At 39.2% G+C, this 21,587-nt stretch overlaps 1 protein-coding gene across 2 annotated transcripts in view; it reads left to right on the forward strand.

Moving 5' to 3' along the window:
- LOC106074598 (transient receptor potential cation channel subfamily M member-like 2) overlaps window positions 1–17,713 on the forward strand; it is a 47,710-nt gene extending 29,997 nt beyond the window's left edge. The window contains exons 22-32 of one of the 2 annotated variants that reach the window (XM_056015580.1): window positions 862–982; window positions 1,802–2,009; window positions 3,228–3,337; window positions 4,133–4,272; window positions 5,325–5,455; window positions 7,884–7,978; window positions 9,944–10,147; window positions 10,908–11,115; window positions 13,940–14,059; window positions 15,682–15,882; window positions 16,490–17,713. In XM_056015580.1, the coding sequence (XP_055871555.1) occupies window positions 862–982; window positions 1,802–2,009; window positions 3,228–3,337; window positions 4,133–4,272; window positions 5,325–5,455; window positions 7,884–7,978; window positions 9,944–10,147; window positions 10,908–11,115; window positions 13,940–14,059; window positions 15,682–15,882; window positions 16,490–16,594 (1,643 nt within the window). In that variant the 3' untranslated portion in view covers window positions 16,595–17,713. Of the gene's footprint in view, window positions 1–861; window positions 983–1,801; window positions 2,010–3,227; window positions 3,338–4,132; window positions 4,273–5,324; window positions 5,456–7,883; window positions 7,979–9,943; window positions 10,148–10,907; window positions 11,116–13,939; window positions 14,060–15,681; window positions 15,883–16,266 lie in introns of both variants that reach the window. The other variant, XM_056015520.1, reaches the window with a different exon arrangement.
- The last annotated feature ends 3,874 nt before the right edge of the window (window positions 17,714–21,587 follow it).

Genomic DNA, 21,587 nt, shown 5'->3' on the forward strand with positions numbered 1-21,587 from the left:
TGGAGGCCCGAGCCCCACGGAAGGGGTGCCTCATATGCGTATAATGTCCCACCGCACCCGTGCGAGAGCCATCACAACTCGTATGGTGCCGTTAGGGAACGGAGCGGTGGGGGGTTTGGACTGGTTAGAAAGCCTTTATACATCCCTACCAGGTGCAGTGTACACTCGCTAGAGCAGCGGTTCTCAACCTTTTAAACTCGGCGACCCCATTTTACAATCCTCACACTGCCGCGACCCCCCCCCACACATATATAGCAATAGAAGAATAGGCAATAACAATCCATAGTTTCGATGGTCTTAGGCGACCCCTGGCAAATGGTCGATCGACCCCCAAGGGGGTCGCGATCCACAGGTTGAGAACCCCTGCGCTAGAGCATACTAGTGGTAGCCTACTGAGAGCTATATCCCTTATCTGAAGAATCCCAGCCATCGTACCAATGTGCCAATATGCGCTTGTCGGTCAGGGATCATACACTTTGGTAGGTGCACGGTTCATTACGCACGAGTGCCGTCTGGACCGCGTTTTTTTTTTTTTGCGAGGTGGTCGGCCAAGTCCACCCATTGCATGAAAACGTTCACGCCGAGTTGTAGAAGACGCTCCACGACCGCGAGGAGTGCTTCTACCCTTCTGACACCTGCACACTGCCCTTCGAGGGCCTCTAGAGCGGAGACCAAGTCGGTAGATAAGACCACGTCGTTGGCTGGCGCAGCCCCGCTTCTAACTTCTAACACTATCCCAGTACCAGATGACACCCATTTCTAGCACTGACCAGACAGTTATCAAACTTAGTGATAGTGTTATCTAGGTCAGACCTGATTTTGAAAACAATTGTTTGACTTGAATCCACGCGTTCCTCCTAGATTCCGTGCAAGAGAAGCTAGAGAAGTGTGTCAACAACAGTACCGGCAGCTATTTGATCCTCCTGCAGTACATCTTCATCACCAAGCTGGTCTACGTCACTCTTATCTTTACCGTAACAAGGTCAGGTGACACTTTCGTTGGTCATACAACTTGAATGACTGGCTAGTCAGTAGGTCAAGATTCGATTGGTTCCTTCTTCTTAGAGAGTCTTTAGAGAACGTAGCTTTAAAAACTAAGCAATTTTTTTTTTAAATTATGCAAGGGGAAGAACTCCACATTAATTTTTTTTATCCCAGTACCATATGAATTATTTCCCTTTTCTATGTCTAACAAATGTATTAATTGCCACAAATGAATTAACTTTTTGGCTAATTTTATGATTGATGCACGTTTTGTTAGGTACAGTGAATAATTGTGTAAAGTTTCAACTTAATCCAAGAATGGGAAGTGGGAGAACTAACGTGTTGAAACTTTCTACCAGACAGACAGACAAGGAGCTGATTTAAGATTTATGAAAAAAAAAAGGCTTCTAATAATGTGTTTGTCATATTAGCCTAAGTTAATCTGAGCGGACGTTTTAATTGCTAGTCACTACAAATCTAAGTGAAGGACTGAAGGTTCAGCGTTTTATTTCTTAAAAGTAGTAGGCCTAGTATCCTGCTCTTCTGAATTACAGTCATTGTCCAAAGTCCGATTCTTATATCTATAACATTCTTTGCTTTGGTTATCTGATAAAGTAAATATTGTATCTAGTAGGTCTTAAATATACAAATAATTATTTGGTTTATATTCGCAACGTTGTTGTGGCGACCGCCTCTTCCCCCCCCCCTCCTCCACCCCCCGTTTCTAAACTTCATTGTACATACATAGAAAAGTGTATTTTTTTTTTTAAATTTCCGTTATTTTTTCCGGCTGCATTTCGTCATTTTTTCATCACAGGGTAACTCTTGCCACGACCTACGAGAGATCAGTGGAGATCTGGAAGTATCAGCTCTTCTTGATTGTGGTGAACAACCATTGGCGCCCCATGCTCCCCGTACCACTGGTCCTGCTCTACTACCCTTTTGTCGTCATCAAGTGCTGCTACCTCGTTCTGAATTACATCTGCAGAGCCTGGTGCCCTTGCTGTGCCAGGTCGAAAGAGAAGGTGACAGTTTTCTAAGTCCTAGACTTTCTTAAGAACTCAGTGCTGGGTGACTAACATCTGCAAAACCTGGTGCCCTTGCTGTGCCAGGTCGAAAGAGAAGGTGACAGTTTTCTAAGTCCTAGACTTTCTTAAGAACTCAGTGCTGGGAGACTAACATCTGCAAAGCCTGGTGCCTTTGCTGTGCCAGGTCGAAGGAGAAGGTGACAGTTTTCTAAGTCCTAGACTTTCTTAAGAACTCAGTGCTGGGAGACTGTAACATCTGCAAAGCCTGGTGCCCTTGCTGTGCCAGGTCGAAAGAGAAGGTGACAGTTTTACAAGTCCTAGACTTTCTTAAGAACTCAGTGCTGGGATACTGTAACATCTGTAGCTTGAGTCCAATTTTGAAAGTTTCAGATGTCAAGTTTTTTTGTTGTTGTTGTTTTGTTTTTTTTGTAAGTATGTCCACATTTGAAAGCTTGCAGTTGATAAAGTAGAGGATGTCAAGCAAGTTAGCTGTTTCAAATCTAATGGTTAACTAGGGTGTAATATTGCCAGCACAACGACCAATTGAATTGAAAGGATACAAGAATAAAGTTTGATTTAAAACGTTTAACAAAATATTTCCTTTATAGAAACATACACATGGGAGGAAAAACTAATTGATAGAAAGGTTTCATGCAAGGAAAATACTTCAATGTGCTGGATGAATGCATGGATGGATGGATAGATTAATGGATGGAATTATGAATTGATGGATGGATTGAAATTTAAATGTAAAAGATAAAGTTGAATATCAAAGAAAAGTTCATATAATCCATAGAAAGAAAATCTTGTGGGAAGCGTGGTCGAGAGGCTAAGTGCGCTTGAACTTGGCTTGGCTTGGCTACCTAGAAGGGGGCTCGAGGTTCGACATCCGACTCGAGTTGTGTTTACTGAGCACCTAAAGGCAGCAAGGAAAACTAACTCCTAGATACCCCCTCCCCCCACTGGTCCACAAATGAGATTGGACCAAAGCGCTCTGAAAATGCTATAAGCATGAAAGTAGCGCTATATAAAAAGCTATAAATAAAATAAATAAAGACGGCATCAAATATCTAGCCATGGTGCCCACATTGGACTGGAATGTTCTGTACGTTGATTGAAAACGAAATGCTTTGTTTGTATGACAAGCGTAAAAGTGTGCTCTTAAAGGAAATGTGACGTCACATCTCTTTTAATTTCATACTCACGTCACTGCAGCCTGTCCGAGTCGGTGATCTTAATATCTGGCGAGGTCTTATGAGAATGCAGAAGAAGAATGAAAAACTGGAAATGGAGAAGGTCAATCAAGTCAGAACTGCTGATGCAAGGTACTGGTTTCAGTTCTATATGACTCACAGAGTCAGCTTTCAATGTACCCAAGAGTTAACTCTAAATACCTCAAAGAGTTTAAATGCCTCAAAGAGTTTATATGCACCAAAGAGTTAATTCTAAATACTGCAAAGAGTTATCATCTCTATATACCTCAAAAAGTTTCAATACATCAAAGAGTTAACTACAAATGAAGCATTGGTATCAATCCACAACTCAATAATTTGTCATTTAATGTCCAATCAGATTATTCTACTCCACCTATCCCGTAATCTTTTTCCATTCCTTTTGGATAGAATCTCTTTCAATGGCAGGCCCGTCCATTCTTTTATGTTGTCTTTCCATCGCTTTTTCTGTCTGCAACTTCTTCTTTTTCCTGTTACTGTTCCCTGTAGGAAGGTCTTTGCGAGCCCTGAAGGCCTTGTAATATGGCCTTAGAGCTTTAGATTACGATTTTTTGACAGTAGTTTACAGGTCATAGCCCTGTCTCTAATCTCTTTGATTATAACTACTTATAACTAAGGTTATTTAAGAACAAAGCGCCATACATATTAAATATATTGATTCCACAAACTACATCTGGATAAAAGAATTATATTTGGATAGGCCTACTCAGTATGGGTAGACATATTTAAGTCATTGGTTAATATGCATGACTAAATGCATGACGCGTAGGACGTAATCATCTTCTGCTTTGAAGTAACGTCTGTATTATATAAGATAAGAAGAAGATAAGATATTTGTATAAATGTCTTACGAAAGACTTGCTTATTTTTGTCTCTCTCTTGAATTAGATTGAAAGTAATCTCCAAGGATCAGAGCACCCAAAGCAAACAGATGGATAGTATCAACGATCGCTTGATTGGCATCATCAACAGCCAGACGACATTGTCCTTGACCCTGGAACACATGAAGCATGTGATGGAAGAGCTAGGTCAGCCTTATACCATTGTCCAGACTAGTCCAGAGACATGGCTAGCAAAGCGTAGTTCAAATACTGGTTTTGGAAAGAGGAGGGGGGGGGGGAACTTAAATGGAAACATCTAAAGGGAGACTATAAATGAGATCTACGCCAGATTACACGTCTTAACACGTGACTCATTTTCAGGTGACACATGTGCAAGGATTGGGCAGTAGATCACGTGACTTTGTTGCTCAATATCCTTGAACTAGTACACACACACACACAATGAAAATATGTTATTACAACGTTTGCACTATTAATTATATAATATTCATATTTTCACAATTTAAATTGTCTAATAGAAGCAGAGCTATATTAAGTATTGAAATTTTTCTGCAGTTGGTGTATGAAAGTCTTAAAGCGTCTTAAGTAATTATGTGGACCCTCAGGTACCCATCATATCACGCCTATAATTTTATTTCTTTTAGTCTAACTCTAAGTAATGCTTTTTTATTCCTATTTGCTGTATAATCAAGAGTCTCAAAATATAGTATAAGGTTCAATAAAGCTGTGGTGTAGTCATCTTTGCATCTTTATATCATTTAATTTACAGGCGTACCTTCAAAGAAGAAGAGAATTACTTCCTACTCGTACGGGCGTACCATTTGTCAATGTTAATTAATCTATATATATATATATAATTCTCTCAAGAGTTTGGACGAGAAGAAAAAGTAAAGGAAAGATCACTCTTTTATTTCTGCGGATAGAGTTATCCCACGAAATTTACGAGCCTTGCGTGTAGCGAAGTCATACAGTATATCATAAAAAATTCTATTTCCTACATGGATCACGTTTTCTAGGAAAATTAAAAAAGTGAATCTAGCAAAACTGAGTTTTAATGAAACCATTTAGACATTTCTTTTCATATCTTTACTCAATCTCAAACTTTTTTTGCGTCGATATGGTTACTTAAAAAGCATGGCATGGTATTCTCCTGGAACAAATTTTATAATTTCCTAGAAAACGTAAATTCGTACCAAATAATTATAAATTAATTACTTAGAACTTTTTCTAATCCCCAGGAAATAAAAACTTCAAGACAGCCGGTGATGTTTTGCCACTAAGAAGCCAGCACACCAGGTGTAGGATGTCGCCATATCCGGGCACGTCCATACGTCGTTATCCAGTGTTTGACAAGAATGTTTCCTGGGAGGTAATGGAGCCCTAAGTCATTTTCCATAATAGCATGGGATGTAATGGAGCCCTAAGTTACTTCCCAGACTAAAAAGGGAGTTAATGGAGACTTAAGTCACTTCCCAGAGTAACACGGGAGGTAATGGAGCCCTAACCCAGTTCCCAGAGTAACATGGGAGGTAATGGAGCCTTAAGTCACTTCCCAGAGTAACATGGGAGGTAATGGAGCCCTAAACCACTTCCCAGAGTAACATGGGAGGTAATGGAGCCTTAAGTCACTTCCCAGAGTAACATGGGAGGTAATGGAGCCCTAACCCAGTTCCCAGAGTAACACGGGAGGTAATGGGGCACTAAGTCACTTCCCAGAGTAACATGGGAGGTAATGGAGCCCTAAGTTACTTCCCAGAGTAACATGGGAGGTAATGGAGCCCTTAATCACTTCCCAGAGTAACATGGGAGGTAATGGAGCCCTAAACCACTTCCCAGAGTAACATGGGAGGTGATGGAGCCCTAACCCACTTCCCAGAGTAACATGGGAGGTAATGGAGCCTTAAGTCACTTCCCAGAGTAACATGGGAGGTAATGGAGCCCTAAACCACTTCCCAGAGTAACATTGGAGGTAATGGGGCACTAAGCAACTTCCCAGAGTAACATGGGAGGTAATGGAGCCCTAAACCACTTCCCAGAGTAACATGGGAGGTAATGGAGCCCTAAACCACTTCCCAGAGTAACATGGGAGGTAATGGAGCCCTAAACCACTTCCCAGAGTAACATGGGAGGTAATGGGGCACTAAGCAACTTCCCAGAGTAACATGGGAGGTAATGGAGCCCTTAATCACTTCCCAGAGTAACATGGGAGGTAATGGAGCCCTAAACCACTTCCCAGAGTAACATGGGAGGTAATGGGGCACTAAACCACTTCCCAGAGTAACATGGGAGGTAATGGGGCACTAAGCAACTTCCCACTCTATATAGATGAAGTGGTTTAAAAATATTTTGCGCAAGGAAAAACGACATTACTATCAAAGAATGTGCATAATTACATTCCCAGCGTCAAACCAAAAAAAAATAAGCCAAACTATAAATACAAGTATGAAACAATCGATTACTGATATTTATGGAAGCACATTAATGACAACACTGGACAATGAACGTGAATTGAGTATTTAGTAATAAAGGCGAACCCCGAGAATGTTGTAAGCCAGAAACAAGGTTAAAACCTCACACGACCATCCAGTTCCAACGGTACGTTAATTTTATATATTTACAGCTTTTATATAGCGCTACTTTCAGGCTTATAGCATGCTCAGAGCGCTTTTGGTCCAATCTCATTAGTGGACCAGTTGGGCGGGGGGGGGGGGGGAGGGGGTATCTAGGAGTTGGTTTTCCGTGCCGCCTTTAGGCTTTACAAGTTTTTGGACCCCCCTTAAATTGGGGAAACCGTTACGTCCTATCAAGTGTTGGGCAGGGTTCGAACTCAGTAACGCTTTGACGACAGTCAGAAGCTCTTAGATCACGACCAGCCCGTCATGCAATGTACGAACATTGTAACATTTAGTGTCTAGATCTATGTCAGTCCTGACACAAAAAGGAAGTTGAGAGTTTGGCGTCTAGGATTTGGGAGTTTTGGGGATCGTGTGAAAAAGTTACCATTCAATGGTAAACACAGAACTATTTTTAGAGAAACTTTTTGTTTCCTTCAAGATAGGAGATTTCGAAACAAAACGAAAAGAAGAAAAAAAAAACATGTCAGAAGAGGAAAGAAAGAACCCAGAATAAATCAAACCAGAAGAGAAACCAAGAACATAAGAAATGACAAGTGTTTTCCTCAAAACTTCCGGTCTGATTCTTTTTTAGTAGATAAACCCAAAGACTTGGAATTCGCCTCCCCCTCAAACACACAATAACAAGAACAAACTCAAAGCAAATATCATTTGATCCTATTTGGTCAAACTGAAACAATTTTGTTGTTTGTTTAGAAATTAGAATACATTTTTCAACGATTTGTCAGAGATTTGTGTACCCTTTATTGACATCAGAAAGAGAACAGTTGGTTTTTTTTTTTACTTTGTTTTGACTAATAGTGGAGGCGCGGTGGCTGAGCGGTAAAGTGCTTTGCTTCTCAACCGGGAGTCGTGGGTTCGAATCCCGGTGAAGACTGGGATTTTTAATTCGGGATCCTTGGGCGCCCCTGAGTCCACCCAGCTCTAATGGGTACCTGACATTAGTTGGGGAAAACTAAAGGCGGTTGGTCGATGTGCTGGCCACATTACACATTAACCTTAGGCCACAGAACCAGATGGCATTTACATCATCTGTCCTATAGACCACAAGGTCTGAAAGGGGAACTTTTTTTTTGTGACTAATAGTACTTACATTTTGTCATGTCTGATAATACAGACAGTTTGTTAGGTCTGACAATACAGACAGTTTGTTGTGTCTGACAGGAAAACTACCCAGCCTACGACCCGCCGGCGTTTTCTCGCCCAGAGGAGGAGTATGAGGAGGACCGTCGTCCTTACCTTGACCCCAACATGTTTGAGTGAGTTTTTCACAGGCCCATCAGTTTGGTCACTTTAATAAAATATTTAATTTATGATTTATGTAGGTTATAAAGTGTTTTTCGAACTCCCAATAACAACAAAGGTTTACTATTTAAGATCTAGTTCGGCATATCTATTGTCAAATGTCAACACTTACCGGTGTTAAAAACCTCCCTCCTTCCCTCTCTCTCCCTCCCTCTCGCTCTCTCTCTCCCTCCCTGCCTCCCTCTCTCTCTATCTATCTATCTCCCTCCCTCCCTTCCTCTCTCTCTCCCTCTCTCTCCCTCCCTACCTCTCTCTTTATCTCCCTCTCTCTCCCTCCCTCACCCTCTCTCTCCCTCCCTCCCTCCCTCTCTCTCTCCCTCCCTCTCGCCCTCTCTCTCTCCCTCCCTCCCTCTATCTCTCCCTCCCTCTCTCTCTCTCTCTCGCTTTCACTCTCTCTCTCTAGCGTGTGTGTACACACCCAAGCAACGTGACCTCTATAGAGGGAAAACGACTCCTTTGCCACCATCCACCCAAGAAATTAATTTTACCCATAAAACTTTATTTCATTTCATTTCTTGGGGCTATTGTTTTTTTTGGTGTGGTTGTTTTTTATTTCTTTCTATACGCAGACCTCTCTTCTGACAACAGATGTCAAGGACTTTCCTATTGTACTCAGCTTAAGTTAAACCACTGCATTTCATGGTCACCAACTGTCACTATTTGTTTTAAATTATAAAACCATTTCACCAGCTACAGCCAGGTCAACTGGAATAAAAAAAATATTCAAATGAATATCAGATAACGTTTTTGTCTATCTAATTAATCATTGTCGTGCCGCTTATGGTGATTCAGCCAGGCTTATTAAATGTTCAAAAATAAAAAGCTAGTGTAAAAACATGGAGACTTCTAGACCAATGATGCCAAAATACGGCCCGTGGGCCACATCCGGCCCGCGAAGTTGTTTCGCGATAATAAGCCAACATATTTGTTTTATATAGAAAGAGTGCCTCTATTTAAAGAACAAAGCATTCAACAGATTTATGATACCAAACAGATAGATAAATAAATCGTCATTCTTAGTTTGAGACGTGATTGCTAGATCACACCTAGAGTGAAGGACTGATGAAACTATTTACCAAAAACGAGACAAGAAAATGAGTCGATACATTTTAAGCAGAGACATGAAACCATTTTCCGACGGCGGATGCATAAAAAAGTATTTACTTGCTATGGTGGAAGAAATATATCCCGAAAAGAAGAACGCTGTTGAAGCTGTCGACTTATCTGAAGACTGTAACAAGGCGAGTGAAAGATATTGGTAAAATATCTCCTTTCAAAACTAACAGACAAACCAGATTTCGAAAATCTTTTCTATCATCACTGACGAGTCTACGGCTCAAAATATTTTTTATTCGCGGTACAAACAGCAGTTTTGAATTCAGTAAAAGAAGTCGCTATGAGGAGCATGCGTGGTAAAGAAGTTTCCACCAGCACATCTTTCTTTTCCTTGGGAGAAATGAACGGGAGTGACTTCTAATGTAGTCAGCAACTCAACGTGGTGCCCTATCGCCATTGTGGAACTGTGACGAATTTCCTTTTTTTTTTTATTCGGTCTTGTAAAAATGTTTGTTTGTTTGTAAAATGTTTTACATGTTTCGGATGTTCCTTCAGAGTTGAAGATAATTACTTCCTAGTCCAAACCTCCCGCAGGACGACGGGGGATGGGAGCGGGCAGGGTTTGAACCCTGGACCATCGATAAATCTGAATGACAGTCCAGCGCGCAAACCGCAGGACCTTGCAGCCATCTTGGTAGTTGATGCCTAGGACAATCTAAAAAGAGAGAGAGAGAGAGACCGAGATAGAGTGAGAGAGTAAGAGAGAGAGATGTACAAAATATACTGTACAGGACAGGAAGACACAAATTATATTTTAATTTTTTGCTTTTTTTATCATACTCTTTGTCGCCATGGTTACGTAGGTTGCAAAAACAAAAGATGGAGAGGGAGCGGCTAAAGGTCGAGGACGAGGAAGCCCCGCAAGATGTCGCCTTCTCGCCCGAATTCAACGCCGAAGTGGAGGCTAACACGTCTGCTGGGGAGAAGTATGTGGTGGACAGGACCAGCTGGATCACTAAAGATGACCAACCCATGCAATACGTACTTGACACAAGCGGAGTTCCGAGGTGGGATATAGGACCTAGCTAGTCCGTTTTTCTTAGCGTTGGTGGATAATCTCGCAGTACCAGTGATGCCATTGAGTGAAAGCTAGTTTATTGTGGTTTTCTTGATGGTCAAAGGTCATACTGCCAATAATGGACAATAAATAAATCCTTCAACGATCTTAGTTATAAAGCTTGTAACATTTTTTTTTAAATATAGCGCAACTTACATGCTTATAGCATGCTCAAAGCACTATGGTCCAATCTCATTGACCAGTGTTTCGCTGTGTATATTGATTGTCAGTCTATTAGTAGCCCAGTTATATTACAATTTTAAATAACAATTAGTAAGGACTTGTACTTAGAAAAGTTCTTTCCATAATACAAATTTTGTCTATCAAAAATCAAGACAAGTGGCCTACGCCATTGACATGTCATTCACACCTTTATAGTTTAAAAATATCAAGTGAAAATCTAGCATTCTATAAAAACTATCCAAAAATGGGAAAAATTAATATCTCTTCTTTAGAAAATAGAGAATGTATAGTTTTATTTATACCGGAAGACCTGAGACGCCACCTTAGTTCATCACTAAGGTGTTTCCTGTGAGCACTCTGGGAACATTTCTTCATTGTCACCTTTCCCAGCTTTCATTTCCACTTCACGACAATAACTTTAATTCCTATGTCCTATACAAAAGCTAGCATCTATTTACGACATTCAACTCGATCCGCTTTTCATTTGTATCTCCCTTCATTATGCTAACGAAATGATTCTAAAACAGAAATCCCATGGGGCGCACTGGTCTTCGAGGAAGAGGCAACCTGTGGAGGTGGGGGCCGAATCATATGATCTACGCCATAGTGTCCCGCTGGAAGAGCGCCCCAAACGACAATGACGTGGTTCCGACTCATAAAATGGTCAACGGCATGAAGGTGATGGAGATCCTGGTGGTGCACAACGACCTTTTAAATGAGGACTCTTTGCCTGGGGTAAGTATAGCTATATGCCTGGGGTAAGTATAGCTATATGCCTGGGGTAAACAGAGCTGTATGCTTGGGGTAAGTATAGCTATATGCCTGGGGTAAGTATAGCTATATGCCTGGGGTAAGTATAGCTATATGCCTGGGGTAAGTATAGCTATATACCTGGGGTAAACAGAGCTGTATGCTTGGGGTAAGTATAGCTATATGCCTGGGGTAAGTATAGCTATATGCCTGGGGTAAGTATAGCTATATGCCTGGGGTAAGTATAGCTATACCTGGGGTAAGTATAGCTATTTGCCTGGGGTAAGTATAGCTATACCTGGGGTAAGTATAGCTATACCTGGGGTAAACAGAGCTATATGCATGGGGTAAGTATAGCTATATACCTGGGGTAAACAGAGCTATATGCATGGGGTAAGTATAGCTATATACCTGGGGTAAACAGAGCTATTTGCTTGGGGTAAGCAGAACTATATGCTTGGGGTAAACAGAGCTGTATGCCTGGGGTAAGTATAGCTATATACCTGGGGTAAACAGAGCTGTATGCCTGGGGTAAGTATAGCTATATACCTGGGGTAAACAGAGCTGTATGCCTGGGGTAAGTATAGCTATATACCTGGGGTAAACAGAGCTGTATGCCTGGGGTAAGTATAGCTATATACCTGGGGTAAACAGAGCTGTATGCCTGGGGTAAGTATAGCTATATACCTGGGGTAAACAGAGCTGTATGCCTGGGGTAAGTATAGCTATATACCTGGGGTAAACAGAGCTGTATGCCTGGGGTAAGTATAGCTATATACCTGGGGTAAACAGAGCTGTATGCCTGGGGTAAGTATAGCTATATACCTGGGGTAAACAGAGCTGTATGCCTGGGGTAAGTATAGCTATATACCTGGGGTAAACAGAGCTGTATGCCTGGGGTAAGTATAGCTATATGCTTGGGGTAAACAGAGCTGTATGCCTGGGGTAAGTATAGCTATACCTGGGGTAAACAGAGCTATATGCATGGGGTAAACAGAGCTATATGCTTGGGGTAAACAGAGCTATATGCTTGGGGTAAACAGAGCTATATGCATGGGGTAAACAGAGCTATATGCTTGGGGTAAACGGAGCTATTTGCCTGGGGTAAACGGAGCTATTTGCCTGGGGTAAACAGAGCTATATGCTTGGGGTAAACAGAGCTATATGCATGGGGTAAACAGAGCTATATGCTTGGGGTAAACAGAGCTATATGCATGGGGTAAACAGAGCTATATGCTTGGGGTAAACAGAGCTATATGCCTGGGGTAAGCAGAACTGTATGCTTGGGGTAAACAGAGCTATATGCTTGGGGTAAACAGAGCTATATGCTTGGGGTAAACAGAGCTATATGCTTGGGGTAAACAGAGCTATATGCTTGGGGTAAACAGAGCTATATGCATGGGGTAAACGGAGCTATTTGCCTGGGGTAAACGGAGCTATTTGCCTGGGGTAAACAGAGCTATATGCTTGGGGTAAACAGAGCTATATGCTTGGGGTAAACAGAGCTATATGCTTGGGGTAAACAGAGCAATATGCATGGGATAAAAAGAGCTATTTGCCTGGGGTAAACAGAGCTATATGCTTGGGGTAAACAGAGCTATATGCTTGGGGTAAACAGAGCTATATGCTTGGGGTAAACAGAGCTATATGCTTGGGGTAAACAGAGCAATATGCATGGGATAAAAAGAGCTATTTGCCTGGGGTAAACAGAGCTATTTGCCTGGGGTAAACAGAGCTATTTGCCTGGGGTAAACAGAGCTATTTGCCTGGGGTAAACAGAACCATATGCATGGGGTAAACAGAGCTATATGCCTGGGGTAAACAGAGCTATTTGCCTGGGGTAAACAGAGCTATATGCATGGGGTAAACATAGCTATTTACCTGGGGTAAACAAAGCTATATGCTTGGAGTAAACAGAGCTATATGCATGGGGTAAACGGAGCTATTTGCCTGGGGTAAACGGAGCTATTTGCCTGGGGTAAACGGATCTATTTGCCTATGGTCATCAGATCTAATCAAGCATTAAACAAAATACACAGAATGCAAAATAAATATAACCTTATTAAATACTAAAAGTAGATACAACACAGTCATATTTTTTGTTATATCCCAGGACAAACTGCTATAAGTATTCTTTCTCTCCAAATGTCAGTAAAATATCAAACCTGAGCCTACCAGAAAAAAGCAATGACTAACAAGAAAAACATAAAAAATACCTTTAAAATAAGTTTGGATCAGTCATGTCATTAAATTTATAATAGATCTAGACTAACAATAATACATTTGTGTTATTACAAATTGTTCTTGTTAATTGCAATTTCGTGTTTCTAGCTTTCTGAATACTCTATGATGTGGACCAGTTGGAAAGAGTTGGGGAAGAAAGAGCGGGGTATCTGGGTGATCACTTTTTAAATGCATTCGAACTTAAGGGCTAAATCCTACGCAGCCTATTCAAACCAACACACTAGCCATTATGCCAAGGAAGTGCTTATGAAAATATAAGGTTTTATAGTTATCTATTGTTAGTTTCAAACTTTTCTCTCTACAAAGTATAAATGGGACTAATTCAATTTATACCACCTTATCAATCAAGTACAATTTTCTTACCTTGTTTGAGATAACAAAAAAAAGTAATTATCAAAAGTTAATAAACTATTTGGTTAATTTGTTTTATTGATTCTTGTTTTGTCAGGTTAAAGAAATAATTGTGTAAAATTTCAGCTTGATCCGAGATTGGGTGTGGGAGAAATAACAACTTTAAGTACCTAGATTTGACCCTACAATTTTGAATTTTTCCATATATCCCCAGGACTTTATCAGCGGTAAGAACAGCAAATACAATGTGATCTGTGAGGTGATGATGAGAGATCTGCTAGGAGAGAAAGATGTCCCTAGTAGCACACAGCTAGACCAGGAGGATATGATTCAGGTACGGAATAACGTTTATATACCAGCATACTCTGGACCTCGTGTTATCAGCATATACATATCCACATATTATGTCATACACTAGAGACAACACATTATCTTGTACACAATAATCAATTTTCTCTGCTTTTGTTTACTTAAATATTTGTAGTTGTTCCCCTTGTTTTTACAAAGCTTATATCAACTCACTTTGACTGGTAAAAAGTGTGTACACGTTATTTCTGGGTAGGTGGACACTGATCTCAAAAACGGCTCCAACGATTTACTTATACATTTAATAGTTAATGTATATTGCTGAGAAAATACTAGCTCGTTGGCCACACTGGGAAATACTGTAACCTGACCGTTAGAATTTTTCAAAGTAAAAAAAAAAAAGAAGTTTCAATTTGGCTAGAGAAAATATTTATCTACGTCTTCGGGTATTTCCGTATGTAGGCATTCTATTATTAAGTTTAATAAATTATGTTACAGAAACACTTTGCGCATCATCTTCTGAGTCTAGATCTAAAGGCTAGTAAAGACCTATCAGTGGAATATTATAAAGTGTATTAAGTTTATACATTAGCTTAACCTGGATTTTTTCTCGCGGGGAACGGGGTGGGTTAAAAAATGTTGTAAGATTCATTAGTTAATAAGAAAAAAAACAACATTGCTCTATGAGATGTGTAAAGGAGGTATTGTCTTTTTGTTTCCAAAGTATTTTAAAATGATTTTTTCTTATTTATCTATTCATAGTCTCTCTAGATCAGTTCCACTGTGATTTATAACTTGTCGACTTAGATCTGGACACAACATACCAAGACATTATATGTCGTAACCCTGCCTTGCACCAGTGCTTGAGGTGTGCCCTAGCGCACTAGTGAAGGTAGACAGGAAGACACTAGGAGAGAGAGAAGAACAGTACATCAGGGATTGTGAAGAGTCTGAATGTTTGGGAAACTAAGAGGCCAACTTTTGTGCTGCCTGTATGTCGTAGAAGGGACCTGGAGCGAAGCGGGGAAGGCTGTCGTTGGTCCACATTCGGGTTAAGTAGCAAAGGACTGGTATACTTAGTAGTGAGACTCTGAGGAAGCTGAAGGATGTTTTGTGTTTGCCCTAGTGAATAAACACACGTATTTATTTCCTGTTGAACTGCGTTGAGTTGCCTACCTTAGAGTTATAACACATGTTCCGGAAGCTTAAAGTCAGGACGAGCGAAAAATGCCCTTGTGGGGCATCCCCAGAGAATGCTGACCATGGCCTTCAAAGCTGCATACTATATCAAGAGGCTCAACAAGACTCTGGCCCCAAAACCCTCCTACAGAACAAAAACTATACAGAGAACTGCCTGATCTGGAAACCACTGCGCGGTTTATCTCAGATATAGGATTACTGATCTGAACTGCCTGGTCTGGAAACCACTGCGCGGTTTATCTCAGATATAGGATTACTGATCTGAACTGCCTGGTCTGGAAACCACTGCGCGGTTTATCTCAGATATAGGATTACTGATCTAAAATGAGATCGAAGAAGAAGAAAAAAATTTTCTCAGCTTTCCAATATTTTGTAAAGGGACACAACTTAATGAGCGACGACACGATGTTGAAATAAGCAAATTATATAGGTCGATGCTATTTTACTTAGTTTTTCAGGCAATTTGTGGTCAGCGATTTGTTGTCTGGGATTCTGGGCCGGTCCATCCCTGCCACGTCCAGCCTGAGCAGCACCCTGGTCTACAAGGGCTACATGGATGACAGCAATAACACGGACAATGCGTGGGTAGAGGCTGAGGTCTGGAACTTTCATTATCACAGCAGAGACAGACTGGACAACAAAATTGTTTACGTGAGTACCTGACTGTATTTTCTTTTTTTTTTTAATGTATTTTTAAATGTTTTTCTTGTTATAAGGCTCAATCAACAAACTCTCGCACACATTGTTGCTGTGTTTCTTTCTTTCTCTCCCTCTCTTTCTCTTTCTCTCACTCCCTCTCTTATGCTCTCATTTCCACCTTCGGTCTATAGTTAAGGCTGCTCTACGTTAAATCTTTTACTAGTCTCATCTACACTTCGGTTCTCACTTCAAAGCGCAACTGTTAATCTCTTGTTCAACTTAGAACTTAGAAAGTGCCTTTTTAAAAATTCCTTGAGATCTTAACCAATTTTTTATTTTACAAATTCAAATCTTTATTTTGTGCAATGATATTATTTTCATCACTTATAATTACAGAAAGAGAAACATTGGCGTGAAGTTTCATCCGTCCTTCAACTTGCTGGGAGTCAGCTGACTCATGTCCTGGATGTTGCCCGGATGTATGAAGATGTCCGCATATGATGCCGCGATAGTGTCCCTTATTTGTCATTAAAGGGAAACTCTGATGGTTTTGACAATTTTTTTTATATAATATGTAAATTTTGTGCAATCATATTATTTTCATCATACAAAATTGCAGAAAGAGAAACATTGGCGTGAAGTTTCGTCTGTCCTTCAACTTGTTGGAAGTCAGCTGACTCATGTCCTGGACGTTGCCCGGATGTATGAAGATGTCCGCATATGATGCCGCGATAGTGTCCCTTATTTGTCCTTAAAAGGAAACTCTGATGGTTTTGACAATTTTTTTTATATAATATGTGTTTTGATTTACAGATAATGAATGTATTATTCTTTTTTTTTTAATTTGCAATAGTAACTTAGTAATTGATGTTTTTCTGGTGTAATTTTCCTGCGCATCCAAAACGATCAGATTTTTACCGGGTTTCTATGTGACGTCACACTAACCTATTAATTAAATCTATTGACTTATTGTATAACGGGAGACCATACAGTAAATTTCACATTCTCGTAAAAGAATATCTTCGTCTATGCAGTTAGATCTATATCTTGTAAGCAAAGAAAAAATTGCGTGTTGAAAGTAGATTTACATGCTTGACTGACCACGGCAGTGAGTATCTTCTCGCCTGACCACTCAACACACATAAACACTATCGCTTGGTTGTCTTGTCATGACCGACTACAGGTGTCTAGACTAGCCTTACACTGACCAATTTGTTCGAATCAGTCAGACACACGATCTATTGACTTTTTAGGACAGGGCGGGGCTTAGATGAAAATGTTACTTTTTTTTCTCGAGTTGGTTATCCTAATGCTTTTAGATCTATCTCTCTTTATAAAACTGTACCATAGCTCTGGACTAGGCTGTCACTAAGCCTGACAGCTACTGTAAGAATGAAGCGATACGATTGGCTAAATATAGTTTATCTTTCAGTATTGTTGAGGGAAGTGACGTTTGACTGAGCTAAAAACGAAATTTCAAAGAACTCCGTTGCTGTTGTTGTTTTGGAGATGTCAACAATTTTCTGTCTAATTTATTAAATATAAATGTTTCTAAGCATTTAAATACAAAATGATAAAATGTTTACTATTAGGCTACAACTTTTTTACGCAGAATCTAAATATGTCAATAACTCAAATTTGAAAAACTATCAGAGATTCCCTTTAAATGTTCCTCTCTTTATTCATATCTTTTTTTCTTATACTCATTTGCCTTTCTCTCTCTCTCTCTCTTTCTCTATTTATCTATCTCTTTATCATTTCTTTCGATGTACAAAACTGTCTCCATTCAAACCATTGATTATGTGAATGTTTTAACTAATAAATCAATCTTCAAGTTTCAATATTTCTCTGTCGACAAAGTTTTGTTGTTTTTATTCACATTTGCCAAGTCTTTCCATGAACACAAATGATGGGGTTAAATTTGAAAGTAATAAAATGCTCTTCCATAGGAGAGGGGCATTACACGTTTATCCTTTGACACAGTAGTCTACCCTTTATCAGGGTTTTTCACCCTAAAATATCCTTGTCATGGGCGTCAAAGTTAGCGTCACTGTTGCTTCATGGACGTCAAAGTTAGCGTCACTGTTGCTTCATGGACGTCAAAGCTAACGTCACTGTTGTCAACCAAATTAAAAAAGAACTGACCTATATAATTTCTAAATATATCTCAATAGTATCAGTTATTCTTCGTATCAGATCCCCTGTGTTACCGCCAGTTAGTTGCAAATTGTTTCAAAATAACGTTTAGAGCAAGCCAAAACGAAAACAATTAATATAGAACTCACCAAAGCTATACAAAACACCTTTGTAAGTATTATGTGAAGGAATAGACCATAGAACTGTAGTTCCATAAATAAACGTAACTAACAAAATGGAACCAAAGTTAAGCACCAAAATTAATAGTTACTAAGTGCTTAAACGGAAGGAATTATTATTTTGTACTATGTTTGATAAGGCTCATACTATGCAAAGGCGTAGTGTGGGGAGGGCAAGGGTGGCACCCTTAGGGGTGCGCCACAAGCAGATAGGCGAAAATTGTTTTTGTAGATATCTGAAGTTGATACATTCTAAGGTTATTTGTTTTGTATCATTATTAAATTCTTTTTATTGTTTATATTTCTATGTCATTTTCATGGAAAATTGAGGGTTGGGGGGCGCCAATACAGTTTCTAGCCCTGCGCGCTCGATTGATTTACTCACTACTTCCCTGATGCTATGGTGTACGATTTACATTGAATGACAGGACTTGTTCAAACCATATTTGTTTGTTGGAGACTCAAGCTGTAGATGAATTCCCTCCCCTCTTTCCCCCCCCCCCCAAAAAAAAAGGCATTAGCCAGGAAAAAAAAAGATGTCAGGCGAAAAAGCTGACGTCTTGTATTGACCACACGCACACACACAACAACACACACTCTACAGATGGAATTTTTTTTTCCTTCACTTAATTGTTCAAGACCTACTTTCCCTATTTGAGCCCCTTCTGATGTGTCGCCATTGCAACTATTGCCTCCCCATAATTGAAATCAATCTCTCTCCTTCCTTAAGATACTGACAAAGAAATTGTGTCGGGAGCGAAAGTAGCTTTAAAGGTTTTTTTTTTACAAGGACCATTTTTAGATTTTTTGAAATTTTATCAGAATATATCGGTTGTTATGGCATGATTAAGTATTAATTATTTGTTTCGGGGAATAGGGGAACTTTTTTACTTCGCGACGATGACGTAGAGTTTTTAAAAAAGACAGAACGAAAAAGAAAACGACAAAAAAGACGTTCTTCATCACTGTAGAAATAAGTCTTATTTTACGAACGTAGCTGACTTTCGATGGTTCCCTTCATTGGTATGAAAAGTGTTTGAAGTTCAACACATGAGTCGGCTTCCTATATTGATTGTTCGGCCTTTCGCTGGTGTTATTGAATTATTTTGGAGTGTTACCCCCAGTTCGCTGTTTGTATTCGACACCGCGGAAGCGCCTTAACATCTGAAAAGGAAACTCTACTTTACGACTCACTAATATGTTGTTTTTTTTTTTTCATTTAACAAGAGCTGGTGGAAAAAATTCTCTTAAATCTCTCTACTCAACTCGTAACTTCGTGGAAGCTTCCTGGTTGTTGGGTGGAACCCAGACAATTTTCCTAGAAGTTTAACAGCTGGTGTACTTCTCTGAGAAAAGATTTACAAGCTCGTTGACCACATGGGGGAAAATTAGTTTGATTTATAATTTTTCAAAGTAAAAAAAAAAAATAATTTACATTTACATTTGACTAGAGAACGAAAAAAAATTAACTTGAACAAAATATTACGTATATGTCTAGGGGTATTTCTGTATCCCTTTGGGAGTTTAATAAATTAATATTGAGGAAAATTTAAGTCTAGATCTAAAGGAGTATCATAGGAATAGATCTATACCATAGACTTGTATATATTATATATCTAGACTGGACATGGAGATGTTTTAACACTACAAAAAAATTAGTGAATTTTTTTTTTAAAGCTGAAACAAGGCGTTGTTTTGTAAAGTAGTTATAAGAAGTAAGGTAGTTGTTGTTTCAACTATGTAACATAATTTAATTTTTAGATCTAGATCTAGTAATTGAACATCATAATTATTATTTTACAATTTTTAGATACATAATTAAAAAGATCTATGTAATCTATCTAAATGTACATAAGATGATTAAACTCAACAGACATGAATTATTTCGATATAGGATTTTTGAAACACTAACAGGAAATGGCTTTGTTTCATATATTTACGTGAATATATAGTTCTGTGATTAAAAGTCCATTATAAAGAAAATCCGAGAATGATTTTGCATTATTTCTTAACTTTGAAAACTAAAGATCATTACTTTTCTGAGACAGAAAAGATTGACTTCACTTACAGCTCGAAAAAGAGTTACGTACATAAAAAATCTATATCTAAATATATATATAAGATATAGGTCTGTGAATCGCTCAATGGCGGATAAGAATTTGTTTCCGATTTCCAGTCTAGATGTAATATATGTCTATGATCTATACATTCGCTCAACCAGGATTCTTTCTCTGGGAGAACGGGGGAGGGGGGGGGGATTGGGCTGGATAGAAAATGTTTCATTGTATTTTAATCATTAGTTAATAAAAAAAAAACAATCGCTCTATAAGTCGTATAAAGAAGATCTTGTCTTTTATTAAAGTAGTTTTAATGTGTTTCTTGTCTTTCCATCCAGAATGCAAGTAGGTGGGAAGCGTGGTCGAGAGGCTAAGTGCGCTTGAACTTGACTTGACTACCTATGAGGGGGGATCGAGGTTCGACACCCGACTCTGGCAGCACGGAAAAACCTTCTCCTAGATACGCCTCCCCCCCCCCACACCGGTCCACAAATGAGATTGGACCAAGGCGCTCTGAGCATAAGATAAGATAAGATAGTTTTTATTGATCCAATCTAATGGAAATTCAGTTTGACTACAATTGACACGCTCAGCGTAACTACTGTATAAAAACAATATTGATTAAAAATTCGAACAACATTCACACACGAAACACATAAACATTCACAACCAGCGCTTTATGAATTAGACTTCTATGTACTTCTCGATGACGACAGCTGATCTTGATCATGAAAGTAGCGCTATAATTTAATTTTGTTTCAAAAACTTTTTTTTAGGATTCTTTTCTACCTTCATATTTTTTATAAATGTATTTCTATTCTTGCAATAGATAGGACAAGAACTAACTGGCAAACTAATCTAAATACATTTTAATTAGGTACTGTAAAGTGGTTTCGTCTGATCTGAACGCGGAGCGAGTGCCTAACCTTTGGGTCTATGTACTGGTTTTAAAGTCCCTCAAAATCTTTACTGAAGGAAAAAAAACGCAGCACAACCTGAAGCGCTGTGTCCTTGAAGCGGAGAGCTCTCTCAAGTACAAAAAAAAAAAAACAATAAAAAAACATTTTCCACCATAAGTCTTGTTTAACTTCGGTCGGGTAAACTTAATGCTTCATTATTTTTTTTACAAGATCCATTAAGCAATGTCCCGGACGATTGGTTCCAGATGTTTCAATATTTTGAGCATTTGTCTGTCAGAATGTAAAAATGTGTTAACAAAAGAAAGAAGACAAACGAAAGAATGTATAATTAATTAGGTTGTAGTTTCTTTACATCGTTAAGCATAAGTACATTTAGAGACAATGTCTAATTAATGGCCGTATGGTTCATGCTTTTGAAGTCTATT

The sequence above is a fragment of the Biomphalaria glabrata genome, chromosome 1 (genome assembly GCF_947242115.1).
Source record: "Biomphalaria glabrata chromosome 1, xgBioGlab47.1, whole genome shotgun sequence".
NCBI classification, from domain to species: Eukaryota; Metazoa; Mollusca; class Gastropoda; family Planorbidae; genus Biomphalaria; species Biomphalaria glabrata.